Genomic DNA, 21,345 nt, shown 5'->3' with positions numbered 1-21,345 from the left:
AGCCTCCCGAGTAGCTGGGACCACAGGCGCCCGCCACAATGCCTGGCTATTTTTTTGTTGCAGTTTGGCCCGGGCTGGGTTTGAACCCGCCACCCTCGGCATATGGGGCCGGTGCCCTGCTCACTGAGCCACAGGCGCTGCCCGGGTTTCTAACTTGTTTCAAAATTTTTATTGTTACAATATGAACAACTTTGTAGTGACTTCCTTTGATTATTTCCTTATAGTTTCAATTTCTTTTTGAAACAGAGTCTCATTTTGTTGCCCTTGGTAGAGTACTGTGGCATTACAGCTCACAGCAATCTCAAACTCTTGGGCTTAAGCAATTCTGTTGCCTCAGCCTCCCCCAACAATGTTTGGCTATTTTTAGAGGTGAGGTCTCGAGGTTTCTCTCTGACTCAGGCTGGTTTTGAACTCGTGAGTTCAGGCAGTCCACCTGCCTTGGTCTCCCATAGGGCTAGGATTAGAGGCATGAGCCCCTGGGAGCCCCAGTATCAAATTCTTGAGGTAGAATTTGTGAGATTGAAGAGTATGGGAAGGCTCTGATAAGCGTTGCCAGGAGGAATTCACCCTCCTAGGAACAGTATGTGTGAGTAAGACTTCTTGAAAGAGGAATCCATTCTCTTTGTTTCCCAGGTGGTTATCATGCTAAACAGTGGAGGTGGTTTTTGAAATGCTGCATCCAGTTGATAACTCAGGATGACATGTTTACTCACCAGTTGAGAAGCCTGGAGAATGAAGCTTAACAAAGAGACCAAACTCATTATCTTCCACAGCCCTTAACCAGTGTGGACTTTCCCCATAATAGGAAATCTCTTATGCAGATTTGATGAAGATTTCTGGCTTTCACATTGTCATATGAATTTCTTTTTTTTTTTTTTTTTTTTTTTTGTGGGTTTTGGCCGGGGCTGGGTTTGAACCTGCCACCTTCAGGCATATGGGACCGGTGCCCTACCACTTTGAGCCACACGCGCCGCCCATGTCATATGAATTTCAACATAGGGTCAGTCCTCATGTATTTGGGAAAAAGCTTACAACGAATTTGGAGAGGAGAATGACTTAATCTCCATTCCAAAAGAAATAGTCATGATTTCTTTTTTTTTTTTTGTAGAGACAGAGTCTCACTGTACCGCCCTCGGTAGAGTGCTGTGGCGTCACACGGCTCACAGCAACCTCTAACTCTTGGGCTTATGCGATTCTCTTGCCTCAGCCTCCCAAGCAGCTGGGACTTTTTTATTTTTTTATGGTTTTTGGCTGGGGCTGGGTTTGAAACTACCACCTCCGGCCTATGGGACCGGCGCCCTACTCCTTGAGCCACAGGCGCCGCCCCCTGATTTCTTTCTTTCTTTTTTTTTTTGAGACAGTCTCAAGCTGTCGCCCTGGGTAGAGTGCTGTGGGGTCACAGCTCACAGCAACCTCAAACTCTTGGGCTTAATCGATTCTCTTGCCTCAGCCTCCCAAATAGCTGGGACTACAGGGGCCCACCACAACGCCCGGCTGTTTTTTTGTTGTAGTTGTTGTTTGGCAGGCCTGGGCTGGATTCAAACCCGCCAGCACCAGTGTATGTGGCTGGTACCCTAGCCACTGAGCTACAGGTGTTGAGCCGAAATAGTCATAATTTCTATAAATTCCTCTCTTTATTTAGGAAGAAGGAGGAGGAGAAAAAAAGAGAGGTATTAAATAATCCTGTGAAAATGAAGAAAATCAAGGAATTGGTAAGTAGTGCATCAAATAAGCACCAAGAATATCTCTTAGCCGTGTGAGACCTTCTCTTTGTTTATTCTTACCTTATCAGAAGAAAAACAATGGCTTTTAAAATTTTTCTATTTTAGGCCAGGCATGGTGGTACACGACTGTAGTCTCAGCTGCTTGGGAGGCTGAGATGAGCTCAAGAATTTGGGGTTGTAGTACACTATTATGGCTGCTGCACTCTAGCCTGGGTGACACAGCGAGACTCTCTCTCTGAAACAAACAAGGGACCTTATAGCTGTACACGAAAAAAGAGTGACAAGGCTGGTCATGGTTACTCATTATCTCTCTAGGAGGCTGAGGGGGGTGGATCTCCTGAGCTCAGGAGTTTGAGACCAGCCGAGCAAGAGGGAGACCCTGTGTCTACTGAAAATAGAAAAAGTAGCCAGAAGAAGGCATTAGCCCAAGAGTTGAGGTTGCTGTTAGCAGCTTGGTGCCTGTGGCTCAAGTGACTAAAGTGCCAGCCACATACACCTGAGCTGGCGGGTTCAAATCCAGCCCAGACCTGCCAAAACAACAATGATGGCTGCAACCAGATTGCTGTTAGCTGTGATGCCACAGCATTCTACCCAGGTGACAGATTGAAACTATCTTAAAAAAAAAAAAAAGACAGTGTATTATAAATTGAAATTCATGAAAGAGGTGAATGACCCTGAGTTGCAGACAAAAGCTTTAAAAAAATTCTTGTTTTGTCTTTTAGAGACCATCTCCTTGTGATTTTCTTAACTTTTTTTAAAAATCATTTTTGTATTTTTCCCCCCCTAGGAAATTTTTATTTTTTTTCTGAGATAGTGTCTTACTCTATTGTCTAGGCAAGAGTGCTGTGGTGTTAGCCTAGCTCATAGCAACCTCAGACTCCTCGGTTCAAGCAATCCTCCTGCCTTAGCCTCCCAGGTAGCTGGGACTGCAGTGTCCACCACAACACCTGGCTAATTTTTTCTAGTTTTTTTTTTTTTTTTTTTGAGACAGAGCCTCAAGCTGTCACCCTGGGTAGAGTGCCATGGCTTCACAGCTCATAGCAACCTCTGACAATCCTGGGCTCAAGTGATTGTCCTGCCTCTGCCTCCCAAGTAGCTGGGACTACAGGCACCCGCCACAACGCCCGGCTATTTTTTGGTTGCAGCCGTCATTGTTGTTTGGCAGGCCTGGGCTGGATTCGAACCCGCCAGCTCAGGTGTATGTGGCTGGTGCCTTAGCTGCTTGAGCCACAGGCACCAAGCCAATTTTTTCTAGTTTTAGTAGAGATGAGGTTTCCTTCTTGCTCTGGTCTCGAACTCATGAGTTCAAGGGCTCCTCCCTCAACCTCCCAGAGTGCTAGGATTATAGGCATGAGCCACCACTGGTGAATTTATATAATCTTAATGTATTGACCTTAATTACACTTGATTTCTTCCTTTATTTGTTGGACAAAAACACCATGAGATGTTATTTTTCTAGAAAAAGAGGATGTAGGATATGTCTGTGTGAATCATTATCATGCAGTGTGTTCTGGATATCAGAGTATGCCTTTGGTCACGGTATAAAGCTTCTAGGACCCACTTATCTTTCACATGACATATTGTGTGATTATTTCTTAGATCAGTCAGTAAGGAAGATTAAAGATTGACCTTGCAGTCACTGATTACTTTCAGTGGAGTTGGAGTACTTTTGACATAGAATGGCAACTTCTAGGTAGGGGTTCTGGCAACCATTTAAAAACGCAAAGTCATAGCATCACCTATCAGGGATTCTTTTTTTTTTTTTTTTTTTTGTAGAGACAGAGTCTCACTGTACTGCCCTCGGGTAGAGTGCCGTGGTGTCACACGGCTCACAGCAACCTCTAACTCTTGGGCTTACGCGATTCTCTTGCCTCAGCCTCCCGAGCAGCTGGGACTACAGGCACCCGCCACAACGCCCGGCTATTTTTTGGTTGCAGTTTGGCTGGGGCTGGGTTTGAACCCGCCACCCTCGGTATATGGGGCCGGCGCCTTGCTCACTGAGCCACAGGCGCCGCCCAGGGATTCTTTTTTTTTTTTGAGACAGAGACTCACTTTGTCACCTTCAGTAGAGTGCCATGGCATTGTAGCTCACAGCAACCTCAAACTCTTGGCATTAAAGTGATTCTCTTGCCTCAGCCTACCTGGTAGCTGGAACTACAGGCACCCACCACAACACCCCGCTATTTTTTAGAGATGGTGTCTTGCTCTTGCTCTGCCTAGTCTTGAACTCTTGAGCTGAGGCAATTTATCTGCCTTGGCCTTGCAGAGAGCTAGGATTATAGGCGGGAGCCACCGTGCCCCGCCCTATCGCAGATTCTGTTCAGTAGTTGAAGCTTTGTTTGTGCACAGCCAATGTTAATATCCTACCTCTCCTTTGTGGACAGGGAACCCTTAACAATGTGTGGCATAGAGTGAGGCAGTTTGTGTATGACCCAGTCCCCTCATGGGAGGATGACAAGGGGTGGTCAGGAATCTTGTGTGATTACGTTCTGGGAATTTTCTAGTTGCAAATGAGTCTGGAAAAAAAGGAGAAGAAGAAAAAGAAAGATAAGAAAAAGAAGCACAAGAAACACAAGCACAGAAGCTCGAGTAGCGATCTTTCCAACAGTGAGGATGAGCACAGCCGGGGGAGGTGAGCATGTGGAGGCTGGGCGCCATCATTATTGAATCACTTGCTTATTCACTCATTCATTTCCCAGACATCTACTGACTTACTGCCTGCCCAAGTGCCAGGTATTGGGCTTGCAGTGGTGAATACTTAGACACAAGCCCTGTGCCTGCAGAGCTTGCTGTTTAGCACTAGAATTCCTTAGAGACGTTAAATGTGGGTGAGTCTCTTGGCATGCTACTGGAGAGAGACCCTGATTAGAGCTGATGTTAGCTGGGTAGGTTTTAAGTCAGCCATCCTGGGTGTGACTGTGTTTGATCAGAGCTTATGATTCCTCTAGGACCAAAGTGGGATTTTTGTTTTCTTTTTTAATGGATTAGCAGGCCCATGTGGGCCCATTCTGCAAGTCTTGCCTGTGGGAGCAGTCAGCTCTGTTGCTGCAGACTCACTATTAGCTCCTGGAATAGCAACATGAGGTGAGAGGAGAATGTGTTCAGCGTTGGGGCTGAGAAGTGAGGCCCACGGATTCTCATAGAAACATTTGCCTGTGCTGATGCATCTTCCAGAAGAGATAGTCCAAATAGAGAAACTTACTGCCAAGTAACAGCTGGGAAGTGGGAAAGGTCACAGTGGAAGCAGGAAGCATGTTTTTAGCATAAGAGATTTTTTTTGTTGTTATTTTGTTTTTTCTTTGAGGCAGAGTGTCACGTTGTTGCCCTTGGTAGAGTGCCATGGCATCATAGCTCACAGCAACCTCAAACTCTTGGGCTCAAGAGGTCTTCTTGCTTCACTTTTTCATTTTTTTGTTTTTAAAGACAGAGTCTCATTTTGTTGCCCTCGGTAGAGTACCATGGCGTCACACAGCTCACAGCAACCTCCAACTCCCGGGCTTAGGCGATTCTCTTGCTTCAGCCTCCCAAGTAGCTGGGACTACAGGCGCCTGCCACAAAGCCTGGCTATTTTTTGTTGCAGTTTGGCCGGGGCCGGGTTTGAACTTGCCACCCTTGGTATATGGGGCTGGTGCCCTACTCACTGAGCCACAGGCACTGCCCCAGTTTTTCATTTTTAATAGAGATGGGGTTGGGTGGCACCTGTGGCTCAGTGAGTAATAGAGATGGTGCCGGCCCCATATACCGAGTGTGGCAGGTTCGAACCCGGCCCCAGCCAAACTGCAACAAAAAAATAGCCAGGTGTTGTGGCAGGCCCCTGTAGTCCCAGCTACTCGGAGGCTGGGGCAAGAGCTGGAGGTTGCTGTGAGCTGTGATGCCACAGCACTCTACTGAGGGCAACAAAGTGAGACTCTGTCTCTAAAAAAAAAAAAAATAGAGACGGGTCTCCTTCTAGCTCAGGCTGGTTTTGAACTTTGAGCTCAGACGATCTACCTGCCTCAGCCTCCCAGAGTGCTAGGATTATAGGCATGAACCACCTCGGCTAGCCAGCATAAGAGATTTGAACTGGACCTTTATGTATTTTCTTTTTCAGTAAATGCGTGTATTTTAATTTCTTAGATCTCAGAAGAAGATGGCAAATTCCTCTTCTGTTTTGTCTAAAGTCCCTGGATATGGCTTACAGGTAGGGATGTGGGCTCCTCGGAGTGACTTGTGGGATTGTGGGGACAGGCCCATCCCTCCCCTGAACCTTGTCCTAACGGCAGAGGCCCCCTCAGTGGGGAGGCGAAACCACCAGTGGAGCATTCAGGTACTCTGCCCACCCCTCTGCATGTAAGTGTATAGATTGATAACTTTTAACAAATGTGCACCCTCTGTATTATTTTGCCCTCTGTAATTTTGACCTGGGTCCTGTTGGTCATGCTTCTGCTCTGTAGTCTGTAGTGAAACTCCAAGCCAAGTATATGCTCTCAGGGGATTCTGAAGATAATAGTCCCGAGTTTGTACAGTTCTCTGATAATTCTTTGTGATGGGATTGGTGTGCTCAATTGGCTCCCTACAGAATCTCCTGTTTCACCGAGTTCCCTCCCAAACTCCTGGACTTTTTGTGACTACTGTCTTTTCTCTTCCTTTCCTTAGGTTAGGAACTCTGACCATAACCAGGGACTACAGGGTCCTCTGAAGTCTGAGCAAAAGAGAGTGCATGGGATGAAGAACCATTCCAGATCCAGAAGCTCCTCCCACTCACCCCCCAGACATACCAGCAAGAAGAGCACCAGGGAAGTGGGGTCCCGGGACAGGAGGTCTCGATCCCCAGGGAGAAGGTCACGGTCCCCAAGGCCTAGCAAACTGTGAGTGTGGGATTCACTGGGAATTAACCTGTGACTGTGAGGGTCTTGTCACAGCAGGCTTTTGCTTTTGGTGATGTCTAACTATCGATTTTCTTATATTTCTTTGTTATTTTCTTCACATCATTTTTTGTCATCTTAGTATAAAGCTCAGGTCCCTAGAACCACGTACCTATCGTTGTGTACTATAGTAGGGGACAATGGGTTGGACTAATATGAAAGCTTATGTACCCTGTGTCTTCACTATTCTCACACTTCCGTTCTCTCCTGTCTTCCATTCGGATTATAATTCTAAGACTATTAGTGTGTCTTTCATTGTTTGAGGGACATATCATAAGACCCTGGCATGAAATGGCTTTAACCTCTCTGTCCTCTTATGTCCATTACAGACATAATTCTAAGGTGAACAGGAGAGAGAGAGGTCACAGTAAAAGCCCATCACCCAAAAAAGAGGTCTACCAAAGGCGGCACACTTCCGGATACACCAGGTGAGTCAGGAGCCCAGTGTATTAAATTCACTTTTGCAAGCCTGAATCTAGAGGAGGCTAAAAATCAGGGCAGATGGATACTTGATATTACATTTTTGGCAAACTAGCTTCTATTTATTTTGTCAAGTTTTATTTTTCTTTCTTGAGACAGACTCTTACTATGTCACCCTCGGTAGAGTGCCATGGTTGCTACTCACAGCAACCTCAAACTCTTGGGCTCTAAAGATCCTCCTGCCTCAGTCTCTTGAGTAGCTGGGACTACAGTCTCCTAACACGAGTCTGGCTAGTTTTTCTTTCTTTCTTTTTTTTTTTTTTTAGTAGAAGGGGTCTCACTCTTGCTTACGCTGGTCTGGAACTCTGGAGCTCAAGCAATTCGCCTGCCTTGGCCTCCCAGAATAGTAGGATTACAGGCGTGAGCCACCATGTCTGGCCTATTATGTCAACTTTTAAAAGTGTGCCACCCCCTACACATACCATGTGAGGCACATGGAGAGAACAAGAAAAATAGTTTGAGCGTACATAATGAAAATATTTGTGTTTGTCTCTCACCATGTGTGAACATGTTCATCCTCATAGATTTCCACACATTCTCTTAACATTTCTTAGAGAATGTTTCTTTCTCAAGGTGTCAGCTGAAAGGGAAGTAGAATGCTTTCCTTGAGGGCAGATGTCCTGTGCATTTGAGTTGGGTGTGAAGTGGGTCACAGCATGAGGGCGTGTAGCCCTGGGACCTGAGGAAAGGTGGCTGTGTCCGTGAAAGTTGTCTCTGGGAGTCTAGTGGTTGTCTCTGGGAGTCTTGCTCTTAGTGGAAGTTTAGTTGAGGTAGGTAACTTTTGTGAACATCCTTTTACTGCCCAGGGGATGTATAGACCAGCATTTCCAAACAAATTGGCTGTACATTAGAATTATCTGGGAAGCAGTTATTCAGTGGGAAGACTGCTTGAGGCCAGAAGTTCCAGACCAATATTGCAAGACCCCCAACTCTAAAAAAATTCATCTGGGAGGCTTAAAAAAAGATCCCATTCCATAGTTATACCCCAGCCCTATTACATCAAAATCTTTGATTTTGACATCGGTATTTTTATTTTTGTATGTATGTATGTATTTATTTTTTTGAGACAGAGTCTCACTATGTCACCCTTGGTAGAGTGCCATGGTGTCATAGCTCATAGCAACCTCAAACTCTTGGGCCCCAGCATTTCTCTTGCAACCTCAAACTCTTGGGCCCCACATTTCTCTTGCCTCAGCCTCCCTGTTAGCTGGGACTACAGACACCTGGCACAACTCCTGGCTACTTTTTGGTTGTTGTCATTGTTTAGCAGGCGTGGGCCAGGTTCGAACCCACCAGCCCCGGTGCATGTGACTGGCCCTAACCATTGAGCTATGGAACCAAGCCAACATCGGTACTTTTTTTTTTTTTTTTTGTAGAGACAGTTTCACTTTATGGCCCTAGGTAGAGTGCCATGGCATCACATAGCTCACAGCAACCTCCAACTCTTGGGCTTGAGCGATTCTCTTGCCTCAGCCTCCCAAGTAGCTGGGACTAGAGGTGCCCGCTACAACACCCGGCTATTTTTTTTTGTTTTTGTTTTTGCAGTTCGGCTGGGGCCGGGTTTGAACCCGCCATCCTCGGTATATGGGGCCGGCACCCTACCGACTGAGCCAGAGGTGCCGCCCCCAACATCGGTACTTTTAAATCTCCGATGACCAATGTGCAGCCAATACTGGGAAGCAAGCTCTATTCACTGTGTTGTTAGAAGAGAGTGAACTCTGAGATCTCCTTAACTGTTTTTTGTTGTTTTTTTTTTTTTTTTTGTAGAGACAGAATCTTACTGTACTGCCCTCGGGTAGAGTGCCATGGCGTCACACGGTTCACAGCAACCTCTAACTCTTGGGCTTATGCGATTCTCTTGCCTCAGCCTCCCGAGCAGCTGGGACTACAGGCGCCCGCCACAAGGCCCGGCTATTTTTTTTTGTTGCAGTTTGGCCGGGGCTGGGTTTGAACCCGCTACCCTCGGCATATGGAGCCGGCGCCTGTGAGCCACAGGCTCCGCCCCTGTTTTTTGTTTATTTTGAGGCAATGTCTCACTCTGATGTCCTGGCTGGAGTGCAGGGGTGTCATCATAGCTCACTGCAGCCTTGAACTCCTGGGCTCAGGCAATCCTCCTGCTTCAGCCTCCCAAGAAGCGAGGACTACAGGTGTGCGCCACCATGCCTGGCTAATTTTTTAAATGTTTGTAGAGATGGAAATCTCGCTTTTGCTCAGGATTGTCTTAAACTCCTAATCTCAAGTGATCATCCTGACTCAGCTTGCCAAAGTGTTAGGATTATAAGTGTGAGTTACCATGCCCAGCCTCTTTTAATTCTTTTTTGTTTTTTAGAGACAGAGTCTTACTTTCTTGCCCTTGGTAGAGTGCTGTGGTATCACACCTCACAGCAATCTCCAACTCCTGGGCTTATGCAATTCTCTTTCCTCAGCCTACCTCAACGCCTGGCTATTTTTTTTTGTTGTTGTTGCAGTTTAGCCAGGGACAGGTTCGAACCAGCCTGGGCCTGCCAAACAACTATGACAACTACAACAAAAAAAATAGCCAGGCATTGTGGTAGGCTCCTGTAATCCCACCTACTTGGAAGACTGAGGTGAGAGAATCGCTTAAGCCCAAGAGTTTGAGGTTGCCGTGAGCTGTGACGCCATAGCACTCTACCAAGGATGACAAAGTGAGACGCTGTCTCAGAAAAAAACAAAACAAAACAAAAATTTTTATGTTCTCAAAGTATTCTGAGGGCCTTGAAAATATATCCAATACCTTTCAACCAGAGAAACATTGATTGAATAGTGCTAGATTGCTAAGAAAAGTCTTATACACATAATTTTTTCTTTTTTGTATTAATTCACAGTCAGCTTAGTAACATGAAACAGCCTCAACTACATAGAACACCAAAGCCAAACAGACAGAAAAGATATCATAAAATCTTTGCCTTAAAGTTTGTGTTTTTACTCATGTAAGATAAAGGTATTCAGGGTTCCGATTCATTTTAAATCACAAAATTCAAAATAAATTCTAAGGGATATAACAGAGGCTGACAAATCCAAGTGATGGCAGATGGCAAGAGAGAGAGAAACAAAACAGAATCTGAAAAAGCATGGTCAGATGCTGACCAAAACACTTAACATATAAATATAAAAAAAACATGCTCTCTGGCGGTGCCTGTGGCTCAAGGAGTAGGGTGCCGGTCCCATATACCGGGGGTGGTGAGTTCAAGCCTGGCCCTGGCCAAAAACTGCAAAAAAAGAAAAAAAAAGCTCTGGTTGTGCACAGTAGCTCACACCTGTCATCCCAACATTTTGGGACACTGAGGTGGGAGAATGAGGTTGAACCCAAGAGTTCGATGTTACCATGAGCTTTAATCACACTACTATACTCCAGCATAAGATAGAAGACCCTGTCTCTATTAAAAAAAAAAAAAAAAAAAAAAAAAAAGGCTCTCAAAAGCATCACCAAGGGCAGTGTGAATTACAGTTCAGCTGAAGAACTGGCCCCACATCACTAATAAAAGAATAAGTTATGCATAGAATATTCTGGGAAGGCATAGAAATATGTCACATATTTTGAAAAATTGTCAGATAAAAGAATTACACCTTTTTTTTTTTCTTGGAGATGGGATATTGCTACGTTACCCAGGCTGGCCTAAAACTCTTGGGCTCAAGAGATCCTTCCAGGGCAGCGCCTGTGGCTCAGTGAGTAGGGCGCTGGCCCCATATACCCAGGGTGGTGGGTTCAAACCCAGCTGGCCAAACTACCCAGGTATTCGGGAGGCTGAGGCAAGAGAATCACCTAAGTTCAAGAGCTGGCGGTTGCTGTGAGCTGTGACGCCACAGCACCCTACCAAGGGCAACAACTGAGACTCTGTCTCTAAAAAAAAGAAGATATCCTTCCACCTCAGCCTCCCCAGTAGCTGGGTTTACATGCCCATGCCACTGAGCCTGGCTAAAATAATTAAATCCCATGCATGTGGCTGGTGCCCTAGCTGCTGAGCCAGTTATTATTATTATTATTTTTTATTGTTGGGGATTCATTGAGGGTACAATAAGCCAGGTTACACTGATTGCAATTGTTAGGTAAAGTCCCTCTTGCAATCATGTCTTGCCCCCATAAAGTGTGACACACACCAAGGCCCCTTCCCCCCCGAGCCAGTTATTTTTTATTTTTTTATTTTATTTTTTGAGACAGAGTCTTATTTTGTTGCCCTTGATAGAGTACTGTAGTGTCATAGCTCACAGCAACCTTAAAGTCCACAACACCTGGCTTTATTTATTTATTTATACAGAATCTTACTTTGTCACCCTCAGTAGAGTACATGGCTTCACTGCTCACAGCAATCTCAAACTCTTGGTCATAAGCAATTCCCTTGCCTCAGCCTCCAAAGTACCTGGACTACAGGTTCCCACCATAATGCCCGGCTATTTTTAGAGAGGCGGTCTCACTGTGGCTCAGGATGATCTCAAATCTGAGAGCTAAGGCAATCCACCCGCTTCTGCCTCCCAGAATGCTAGGATTACAGGTGTGAGACACCGTGCCTGGCTTACGCCGACTACTTTTAGAGACGGGGGTCTTGCTCTTGCTCAGGCTGGTCTGAAACCCATGAGTTTAGGCAATCTACCCACCTTGTGCTAGGATGACAGGTGTGAGCCACCACAAGGCCCTTTGTGTTTTCTTTTTTTTTTAATTTTTTTTTGTAGAGACATAGTCTCACTGTCCCACAGGGGCTCACTCACTGAGCCACAGGGGTGACCTAAACAACTTTTTTGTTGAGACAATGTATTACTCTGTTGCCCTAGGGTACAGCACCCATAGAGTGGCTTGGTGTCAGGCAGTCAGCATACTGCAACTTCATACTTCTGGGGTTAAGCAATCCTCCTGTCTAAGCCTTTTAAGTAGTTGGTACTATAGGTGCGCACCATGATACCTGGCTAATTTTCCTATTTTTAGTAGAAATAAGGTCTCACCTGGGCGGCGCCTGTGGCTCAGTGAGTAGGGCACCAGCCCCATATGCCGAGGGTGGTGGGTTCAAACCCAGCCCCGGTCAAACTGCAACAACAACAACAAAAAAATAGCCGGGCGTTGTGGTGGGCGCCTGTAGTCCCAGCTGCTCGGGAGGCTGAGGCAAGAGAATCGCGGAAGCCCAAGAGCTGGAGGTTGCTGTGAGCCATGTGACACCACAGCACTCTACTGAGGGCTGTACAGTGAGACTCTGTCTCTACAAAGAAAAAAAAAAAGAAATAAGGTCTCACCCTTGGCTCAGGCTGGTCCCTGAGCTCAAGTCATCTTCCTACCATGGCTTCCCAGAGTGCTAGGATTATAGGCATGAGCCACCACACTTGGCCTAAAACAACTTTTTTTTTTTTTTTGTAGAGACAGAGTCTCACTTTATGGCCCTCGGTAGAGTGCCGTGGCCTCACACAGCTCACAGCAACCTCCAACTCCTGGGTTCAAGCGATTCTCTTGCCTCAGCCTCCTGAGCAGCTGGGACTACAGGCGCCCGCCACAACGCCCGGCTATTTTTTGGTTGCAGTTTGGCCGGGGCCGGCGCCTTACCGACTGAGCCACAGGCGCTGCCCTAAAACAACTTTTTTATCAGTTGAAAAGATGAAGCTTTGGGCGGTGCCTATGGCTCAGTGGGTAGGGCACCGGCCCCATATACCAAGGGTGGTGGGTTTGAACACGGCCCCGGCCAAACTGCAGCAAAAAATAGCCGGGCGTTGTGACTACTTGGGAGGCTGAGGCAAGAGAATTGCCTAAGCCCAAGAGCTGGAGGTTGTTGTGAACTGTGACGCCATGGCACTCTACTGAGGGCAACAAAGTAAGACTCTGTCTCTTAAAAAAAAAGAAGAAAGAAAAGATGAAGCTTCTCTTTTGTGTTGAGTTTTCTCAATTTCTTTCTTTCTTTTTTTTTTTTTGAGACAGAGCCTCAAGCTCTTGCCCTGGATAGAGTGCAGTGGCATCATAGCTCACAGCAACCTCAAACTCCTTGGCTTAAGCGATTGTCTTGCCTCAGCCTCCCAAGTAGCTGTGACTACAGGCGCCCGCCACAACTCCCAGCTGTTTTTTGGTTGTAGTCATCATTCTTTGGCAGGCTCGTGTTGGATTCAAATTCACCAGCTCTGGTGTATGTGGCTGGTGCCTTAGTCGCTTGAGCTACAGGTGCTGAACCTCAGTTTCTTTCTTCTTTTCCTTTTCCTTTCCTTTTCTTTTTCTTTTTCTTTCTTTTCTTTTTTTTTTGAGACAGAGTCTCACTTTGTCACCCTTGGTAGAGTACCCTGGCATCACAGCTCATAGCAACCTTAAACTCTTGGGCTTAAGCAATTCTCTTGCCTCGGCCTCCCAGGTAGCTGGGACTACAGCCGCCTGCCACAATGCCCAGCTATTTTTTTGTTGCAGTTTGGCCGGGGCTGGGTTTGAACCCGCCACCCTTGATATACGGGGCCGACGCCCTACCCATTGAGCCACAGGTGCCGCCCTAAAGTAATTTTTTTAGACATTTTTCCCTTACAACTTTTTTGGGGGGGTGGGTGATTTTCATTTAGTTATAAATTATAAAATAATTATTTTTCATCATTTTCATTACTTTCTAAATTTCTTACAAGCAGTATAACACTTTTGTAATTAAAAATTATAAATACACATATATATATGCTCAAAACAAAAGCCAACTACTATCTGATCACACCCTAAAAGTGGCTAAAATTCCTATGGGGCTTATAAATGTCTCAGAACAAAAGTAGCAATAGAAAACAGAAAATGGAGTTATCCTTTGCAATAATTACTTTAAATATGGAGGTAAAATTTTTTAAATTGTTCTGGACCAACTAAGAAATATGTTTTTCTTTATTTTTTTTTTTTAGAGACAGACTCTCACTTTATTGCCCTCTGTAGAGTGCCATGGTGTCACAGCTCACAGCAACCTAACTCCTGGGCTTAGGTGATTGTCTTGCCTCAGCCTCAAGTAGTTGGGACTATAGGTGACCGCCAGAATGCCCAGCTATTTTTTTGTTGCAGTTTGGCCGGGGCTGGGTTTGAACCAGCCACCCTCGGTATATGGGGCCAGCGCCCTACCCACTGAGCCACAGGCACTGCCCTCTTTTTCTTTTCTTTTTGAGACAGAGTTTCACTCTTGCCCTGGGTGGTAGAATCCCATAGTATCATAGCTCACGGCAACCTCAAACTCTTGGGTTTATGTGATCCTATTGCCTCAGCCTCCCCCGCTACCGCCCACCACCACACCCCGCTATTTTTCTTTTCTTTTTTGAGACAGTGTCTCATTACGTCACCCTAGGTAGACTTACGTGGCATCACTGCTTACAGCAACCTCAAACTCTTGGGGTTAAGCCATCCTCTTACCTCAGCCTCCCAAGTAGCTGGGACTACTGGCACCCACCACAATGCCCAGCTATTTTTTTTGTTGTTGCAGTTGTCATTGTTGTTTTAACTGGCCTGGGTTGGGTTGGAACCCGTCAACCTCCATGTAGGTGGCCGGCTCCCTACCTGCTGAGATATGGGTGCTGCCTAAATATCAGGTTTTATTTATTTATTTATTTTTACTCACCACTATATTAACAGGATTTCTTTTTTAAATTTTTTTTATTTTTATCTTTTTTACTAAATATCAGGTTTTAATAGCTTGAGTTTATGTCTGCATATGGGGCTCCCACTCTCTTATGAGACTCTGATAATTATTTTCCCTCTTATAGGGATCTGTACATCATGTCCTTTTCAGAATCAATAGATTTGGATGTCTGCCATTGTTAACTAGCGACTAAGCTGTTCATCTCCTCTAACTTCATTTGCCATGAGTGCCAGGGAAGACAAGAAGACCTACCTATTACTTTCCTTTTTTTTTTTTGTTTAGCCTCTTTACTTCCACAGACTACCTATTCTCTTCTTTTTTTTTTTTTTTTTTTTTGTAGAGACAGAGTCTCACTTTATGGCCCTCGGTAGAGTGCCGTGGCCTCACACAGCTCACAGCAACCTCCAACTCCTGGGCTTAAGTGATCCTCAGCCTCCCGAGTAGCTGGGACTACAGGCGCCCACCACAACGCCCGGCTATTTTTTGGTTGCAGTTCGGCCGAGGCCAGGTTTGAACCCGCCACCCTCGGTATATGGGGCCGGCGCCTTACCGACTGAGCCACAGGCGCCGCCCTATTCTCTTCTTTTTCTAATTTTTAGTCCTATACTTTGAGGACAATACTACCTTTTACTTTTTTTTTGGAGACAGAGTCTTATTATGTCGCCCTTCGTAGAGTGCCCTGGTGTCCAGCTCACAGCCACCTCCAACTCTTGGGCTTGAGCGACTCTCTTGTCTCAGCCTCCCAAGTAGCTGGGACTACAGGCGCCTGCCACAACACCCGGCTATTTTTCTTGTTGTAGTTGTCATTGTTTTTAGCAGACTCGGGCCCAGTTCAAACCTGCCAGCTATGGTGTATGTGGCTGGTGCTGTACCTTTTACTTTCAGAGGTAAAGTTGAATCCTTTAGGCTTCTCGCTTCAAGGTTAATCCTAAATAGTGTATTAATGGGCTGTATCGTGAATGTCTAAGCATTTCCAGTAGGTAGATGATAGATGTCAGCAGTTACATGGTCAGTCTTATGTTCTTTTAAGTTGTTGAGGAAACAATTGGGATATACTTGCTGTATGTGTAGGCTCTTGATTAGTTCTTTTTTTTTTGAGACAGAGTCTCACTATGTCCCCCTCGGTAGAGTGCTGTGGCATCACAGCTCACAGTAATCTCAAACTCTTGGGCTTAAGTAATTCTCTTGCCTCAGCCTTCTGAGTAGCTGGGACTACAGGTGCCTGCCACAACACCTGGCTACTTTTTTTGTTGTTGTTTTTGCAGTTGTCATTGTTGCTTTAGCTGGCCTGGCCAGGTTTAAACCCATCAGCCTTGGTGTATGTGGCTGGCGTGGCAACCACTGTGCTACAGGCACCGAGCCTTGATTAGTTTTAATTTATTACATATTTAATGTTTAAGAATAATCACTCTAGATATCACTGAGATTATGGAATACTTCACTAATGGCCTTTGAAATTTAGATGAAACCACCTGGCCAAGATGTTAGGAAGGAAGGAAACTCAGGCTGGCGTGGCACTGGGCTGGGCTTCTCTTGGAGAAAGCAATGAGCTGGAGAACCTGGGGCCCTACCTGATCTAACTTCTGTGTTCACTGTGCTGCATCTGCTTTTTTGCTGATTGGATGGTTTTTGTCCTGAATAGAAAACTCTCAGCAGAGGAACTAGAGCGAAAACGGCAAGAAATGATGGAAAATGCCAAGTGGCGGGAGGAAGAGAGACTGAACACTCTCAAGAGACACGCTAAGGATGAAGAGCGGGAGCAGCGGCTAGAGAAGCTGGACTCCCGGGATGGGAAATTTATCCAGTGAGTGCATCTTTTTCATATTGGGGCCTCTCACGGTTTCCAGGAGGCAGGCTGGCAGCTGGTTCATCATGTTCTATGAGTTTCTGTGTCTTGGCAGGGAACTCAGCTTCCAGACCACCTTTTTACTCTCAGCTTCTGGCTAACAGTGGGATGTTTTTGGTTTGAGGGGAGAGGAAGTGAATTGGTATTTTCTAAATCCTCGAAACTCCTTAGCTTTCCTTTGAAATAAGAATTCATGGCTCGGGTGGCACCTGTGGCTCAAGGAGTAGGGCGCCAGCCCCATATACCAGAGGTGGAGGGTTCAAGCCTGGCCCCAGCCAAAACTGCACAATGAATAAATAAATAAATAAAAATAAAAAATTAAAAAAAAAAAAAAGAATTCATGGCTCAGGAAGCCTTTTTCCAAAGAGGTTTTGATTTATTTTCCAACATAGATAAATTTTCCTTTATGGAAATTGGTTTTAAAAAATTTGGTTCCTGGGCGGCGCCTGTGGCTCAGTGAGTAGGGCGCCGGCCCATATGCCGAGGGTGGCGTGTTCAAACCCAGCCCCGGCCAAACTGCAACAAAAAAATAGCCGGGCGTTGTGGCGGGCGCCTGTAGTCCCAGCTGCTCGAGAGGCTGAGGCAAGAGAATCACGTAAGCCCAAGAGTTAGAGGTTGCGGTGAGCAGTGTGATGCCACAGCACTCTACCCAAGGGCGGTACAGTGAGACTCTGTCTGTACAAAAAAAAAAAAAATTTGGTTCCTGGCCAGGCGCCGTGGCTCACGCCTGTAATCCCAGACTCTGGGAGGCCAAGACGGGTGGATTGCCAGAGCTCACAGGTTCGAGACCAGCCTGAGCAAGAGCGAGACCCTATCTCTAAAAATAGCCAGGCGTTGTGGCAGGTGCCTGCAATCCCAGCTACTGGGAGGCTGAGACAAGGGAATTACTTCAGCCCATGAGTTTGAGGTTGCTGTGAGCTATGACTCCACGGCACTCTACCCAGGGTGACAAAGTGAGACTATGTCAAAAAGAAAATAATAAAAATATTATTAAATTAATATAATGTTATTATATTAAGAAAAATAAAAAATTTGGTTCCGGATATATCACGAGAAGGGTATCTATGAGGGCTTCAAATAACTTTTGTTTGTCTAGCTGCTTTTTTGGCTAGCAACCCATTTCTTCTAGTTCTGCCAGATAGTTGACCAAGTGCGAAATGTTTTTGACTTCCACTCACCTGTCTTCTTTTCCTAGCCGCATGAAGCTAGAGAGTGCATCTACTTCCTCCCTGGAGGACCGGGTGAAGCGGAATATCTACTCTCTACAGAGAACCTCAGTAGCTCTGGAGAAGAACTTTATGAAAAGATGAAAATTGTTCTTTCTTTTACTGGTTTTCCTGAAACTTTCAGGGAGGCTGCTGACCCCTTAAAACTTCTCTTTATAAGAGTTTGAATGACTTCTTCCAGAGATATCAAACCACCACTGTTCAAAGTGACCTTCCTCCACTGATTCCTGAAACAGCTCACTTCCTTTGAGAACCAGTGTGACTTGCTTTATGGGACTCTTAGTAATGTTTGCTGGGTGCAGAGTGGGTTTTGACTGTTTTTGTGGATGGGCACTGAACCATCTTGGTATGAGGAAGGAGGCTGCTCCCTGGGGTTGTACTATTTATCATGCTACTTTTCTCTCACCTATGTGGCCAGACTGCTTCACTATAGACCGGACCTTTCAGAAACCTCTCTCCAGAGTTACCCAGATAGATTGTGCTTACTGGGATAGATGAACATTTACCTGATTTAGTAGATAATGTGACAGAATGATGTCAGGGCAGAGCCAAAGGGATGACGGACAACATAGAAGAGAAAACAACCCCAAAAGCCCTAAATGAACTGTGACTTTGGACTTTGGAACTGTAAAAGTGTAATGTATATATGTACATATGTAAAATTTTTACATGCTTTTAAAAAAAGTTAGTGTAAAAAAATTTAGTTTTGTAAGAATATTTTGTTTGATTAATGACTTTACATAATGATTTATGTAATAGAATTACCTTGAACCTTGTTAGCAAGTAATACATTGAGGCAGGCCAACTTGTTTTTCTCTTTGAATTTGGCTGGTTTAGGAGGAGCCTGGTTTTACTGATAGGATGCAGGATATCCTTTTCTGCTTCTTGCATTCCATTCTCTCATTGATAGGATCAAGGGTATCATCCTTTTCTGCTGCTTGGGTTCTGTAATGTAGGCAGAACAGCCGAGTAGCCAAATGATTTTAGGAGTCAAGACCAAATGGCCAATATGCTCCCTGGCTCCTAAAGGAAAATAAAACGGAAGCTATTTATTTCATGGCTTCTTCTTCTTCCTTTTTTTTTGAGACAGAGTCTCATTATGTTGCCCTTGGTAGAGTATGGGGTGTCATAGCTCACAGCAACCTCAAACTTTTGGGTTCAAGCAATTCTCTTGCCTCGGGCTCCCAAGTAGCTGTGACTACAGGCACTTGCTACAATGTCTGGCTATTTTTTAGAGACAAGGTCTTGCTCTGGCTGAGGCTGGTCTTGAACCTGTGAGCTGAGGCAATCCATCCACCTCTGCCTCCCAAGTGCTAGGATTACAGATATGAGCCACCTCACCTGGCCCTTGCTTTTTTTTTTTTTTTTTTTGTAGTAACCTTGCGTTAATACAATTCTAGATTTTCAGGAATTGTTTACTAATAGTTTTTTAGTCTAGTATTTAAAAAAAAAAACCCAAACAAACAAAAACAACAAAAACTCAAGGGCCATTCTCCTGTCTTTGTTTTTTTTCTTTGAGACACAGTCTCACTATGTTGCCCTCAGTACAGTGCTGTGGCGTCACAGCTCACAGCAACCTCAAACTCTTGGGCTTAAGCAATTCTCTTGCCTCAGCCTCCCAAGCAGCTGGGACTACAGGCACCCACCACAATGCCCAGCTATTTTTTTTTTTCTTTTGAGACAGAGTCTCACTATGTTGCCCTAGGTAAAGTGCTTTGGTGTCACAGCTCACAGCAACCTCAAACTCTGGGGTGTAAGCGATTCTCTTGCCTGGGCCTCCCAAGTAGCTGGGATTACAGGCGCCGGCCATAACTCCCGGCTATTTTCTTGTTGCAGTTGTCATTGTTTAGCTGGCTTGGGCCAGGCTTGAACCCACCAGCCTGAGTGCATGTGGCTGGCGTGGTAACCATTGTACTTACCGGCCACGATCCCATTCTCCTGTCTTAATGCCTTTCTCTTCTTTTTGTTCTCTATTCTTTTTGTTTTTTTTTCAGAGACACAGGCTCACTATGTTGCCCAGGCTGATCTCCAACTGCTTTCAAGTGAACCTCCAACCTTGACCTCCCAGAGTGCTAGGATTATAGGTGTCAGCCACCATGCCTGGAGCCTAGGCCTTTTTGACCTGTACATTAGCTGGGCAGTTTCTTTGTTTTTCTAATTACTGATTCTGCTTAAAATGTATTTGGATTTCTGTTTTGAGCACTTATGATGCCAGGCTCTGCCGTGCTTAAAACCCAAGTCTTTTACTAGAAAGAATTAACATACGCTTGCTATTCATTTAATCATCTCATCACACTTTACTATGCTAGGGTTAATTGTGTTTATTTTATTAGTTATTAATGAAGGGTATATTTCTTTTTGTAACTTTGTAGAGTGACCATGTGCGTTTGAGAATTTCCATACCGAACAATGTTAACTCATGATTTATGTGGAATATGTGGCGATCCTTCATCCTAGAAATTTTATGTAACAAAGTATGGGATTGTTAGCTCAAAGATTTAATGAAATGAACCAGAGAATCGTAAGATTATTAGAGAAGTGTCTGGAGGTACTGCCTGTCTCTTTAACTCGACCCTTTGTCGGGTGGAGGCTAGGTGACAGGTGGGTGGGCGCGGGGCCCATTCATAAAACCCAGGGCTCTCGACTTGCTCCTCTCATTGGCCCTGGGGGAAGTAGGCGTGCCTTGCGGGTGAAGCCCGCCCTAGACCCAGGGGAGTGGGAACATCCACGCTTGGATGGAGCGAGGGGGCGTTCCTTAGTTTTCTAGGCTTGACTTCCCTTTCCCCTTGCTGTGTTTCTCCTCTCTCCCCCGGGGTGGGGATGGTACGGCCCACCCTCCTCGCATTCCCGCCCCTCCGCTCCCGAAGCTGTGGTCCGCCGCCATCTTGGCACATCAGGTTGAGGGAAAGAGCCAAACGCTGGCTTTGGGGAGCCCAAGCAGGGAGTCCCTCCCGCGGTACACAGCGAGGCCTGCCCATACCACTTCCCCTCCCCGCTCTGGTACTGGGCTTTGAGGCCTGCAGAGGCCGGCCTGGTTCTTGTCGGGCCCGGGGAGGAGGGGCGGGTGGGGCAGCCGCTGCCTCCCCGGGACGGGCAGTACCATCCAGGCGCGGAGGACAGGGTCCCTAGTAACGGGGTGCGGAGCGGGCGGGCCGACTACCTGGGGCGGGGCGGGGCGGGGCGGGCGGGGGAGGGCGGGGCGTGGGGCGGACTGAACCACCCGGGCGGGGTGGGGAGGTAACGGGACGGGCGCGACCATGGCGCGGTGAGGGAGCGGGGGTGGGGATCGGTAAGGGGGAGGCCTGGGGCCGCTGGCTTGTGCGCTGTCTCCGCCGCCCCCCCTTTCGCCGCCGCCGCCGCCGCCCCGGGCATGTCGTCCAACTGCACCAGCACCACGGCGGTGGCGGTGGCGCCGCTCAGCGCCAGCAAGACCAAGACCAAGAAGAAGCATTTCGTGTGCCAGAAAGTGAAGCTATTCCGGGCCAGCGAGCCGATCCTCAGCGTCCTGATGTGGGGGGTGAACCACACGGTAACCAGCTCCCTGCGCGCGCCCCTCCTAGCGCGGCCCCGCGCGCTCTCACGCCCCCGTCA

General features: G+C 46.4%; 2 protein-coding genes across 4 annotated transcripts in view; both read left to right on the top strand.

Moving 5' to 3' along the window:
- Window positions 1–20,291, top strand: part of CWC25 (CWC25 spliceosome associated protein homolog) — a 29,982-nt gene extending 9,691 nt beyond the window's left edge. The window contains exons 4-11 of one of the 3 annotated variants that reach the window (XR_008375552.1): window positions 1,643–1,712; window positions 4,229–4,356; window positions 5,841–5,904; window positions 6,360–6,571; window positions 6,958–7,056; window positions 16,325–16,486; window positions 17,724–18,402; window positions 19,749–20,291. Coding sequence is in view for 2 of the 3 variants with exons in the window: in XM_053569409.1 (XP_053425384.1) it covers window positions 1,643–1,712; window positions 4,229–4,356; window positions 5,841–5,904; window positions 6,360–6,571; window positions 6,958–7,056; window positions 16,325–16,486; window positions 17,724–17,838 (850 nt within the window). In the remaining variant the exon portion in view is untranslated. Of the gene's footprint in view, window positions 1–1,642; window positions 1,713–4,228; window positions 4,357–5,840; window positions 5,905–6,359; window positions 6,572–6,957; window positions 7,057–16,324; window positions 16,487–17,723; window positions 18,444–19,748 lie in introns of those variants that run through there. The other 2 variants (XM_053569410.1, XM_053569409.1) reach the window with 2 other exon arrangements.
- A 307-nt stretch (window positions 20,292–20,598) lies between these two features.
- PIP4K2B (phosphatidylinositol-5-phosphate 4-kinase type 2 beta) overlaps window positions 20,599–21,345 on the top strand; it is a 32,006-nt gene continuing 31,259 nt past the window's right edge. Inside the window, exon 1 of the mRNA XM_053569412.1 lies at window positions 20,599–21,283. Coding sequence (XP_053425387.1) covers window positions 21,125–21,283 — 159 coding nt within the window. The 5' untranslated portion in view covers window positions 20,599–21,124. The remainder of the gene's footprint in view (window positions 21,284–21,345) is intronic.

Source organism: Nycticebus coucang, chromosome 18, assembly GCF_027406575.1.
Source record: "Nycticebus coucang isolate mNycCou1 chromosome 18, mNycCou1.pri, whole genome shotgun sequence".
NCBI lineage: Eukaryota > Metazoa > Chordata > Mammalia > Primates > Lorisidae > Nycticebus > Nycticebus coucang.
The sequence above is the reverse complement of the archived record's forward strand: the minus strand, read 5'-3'. Positions and strand labels throughout refer to the sequence as shown.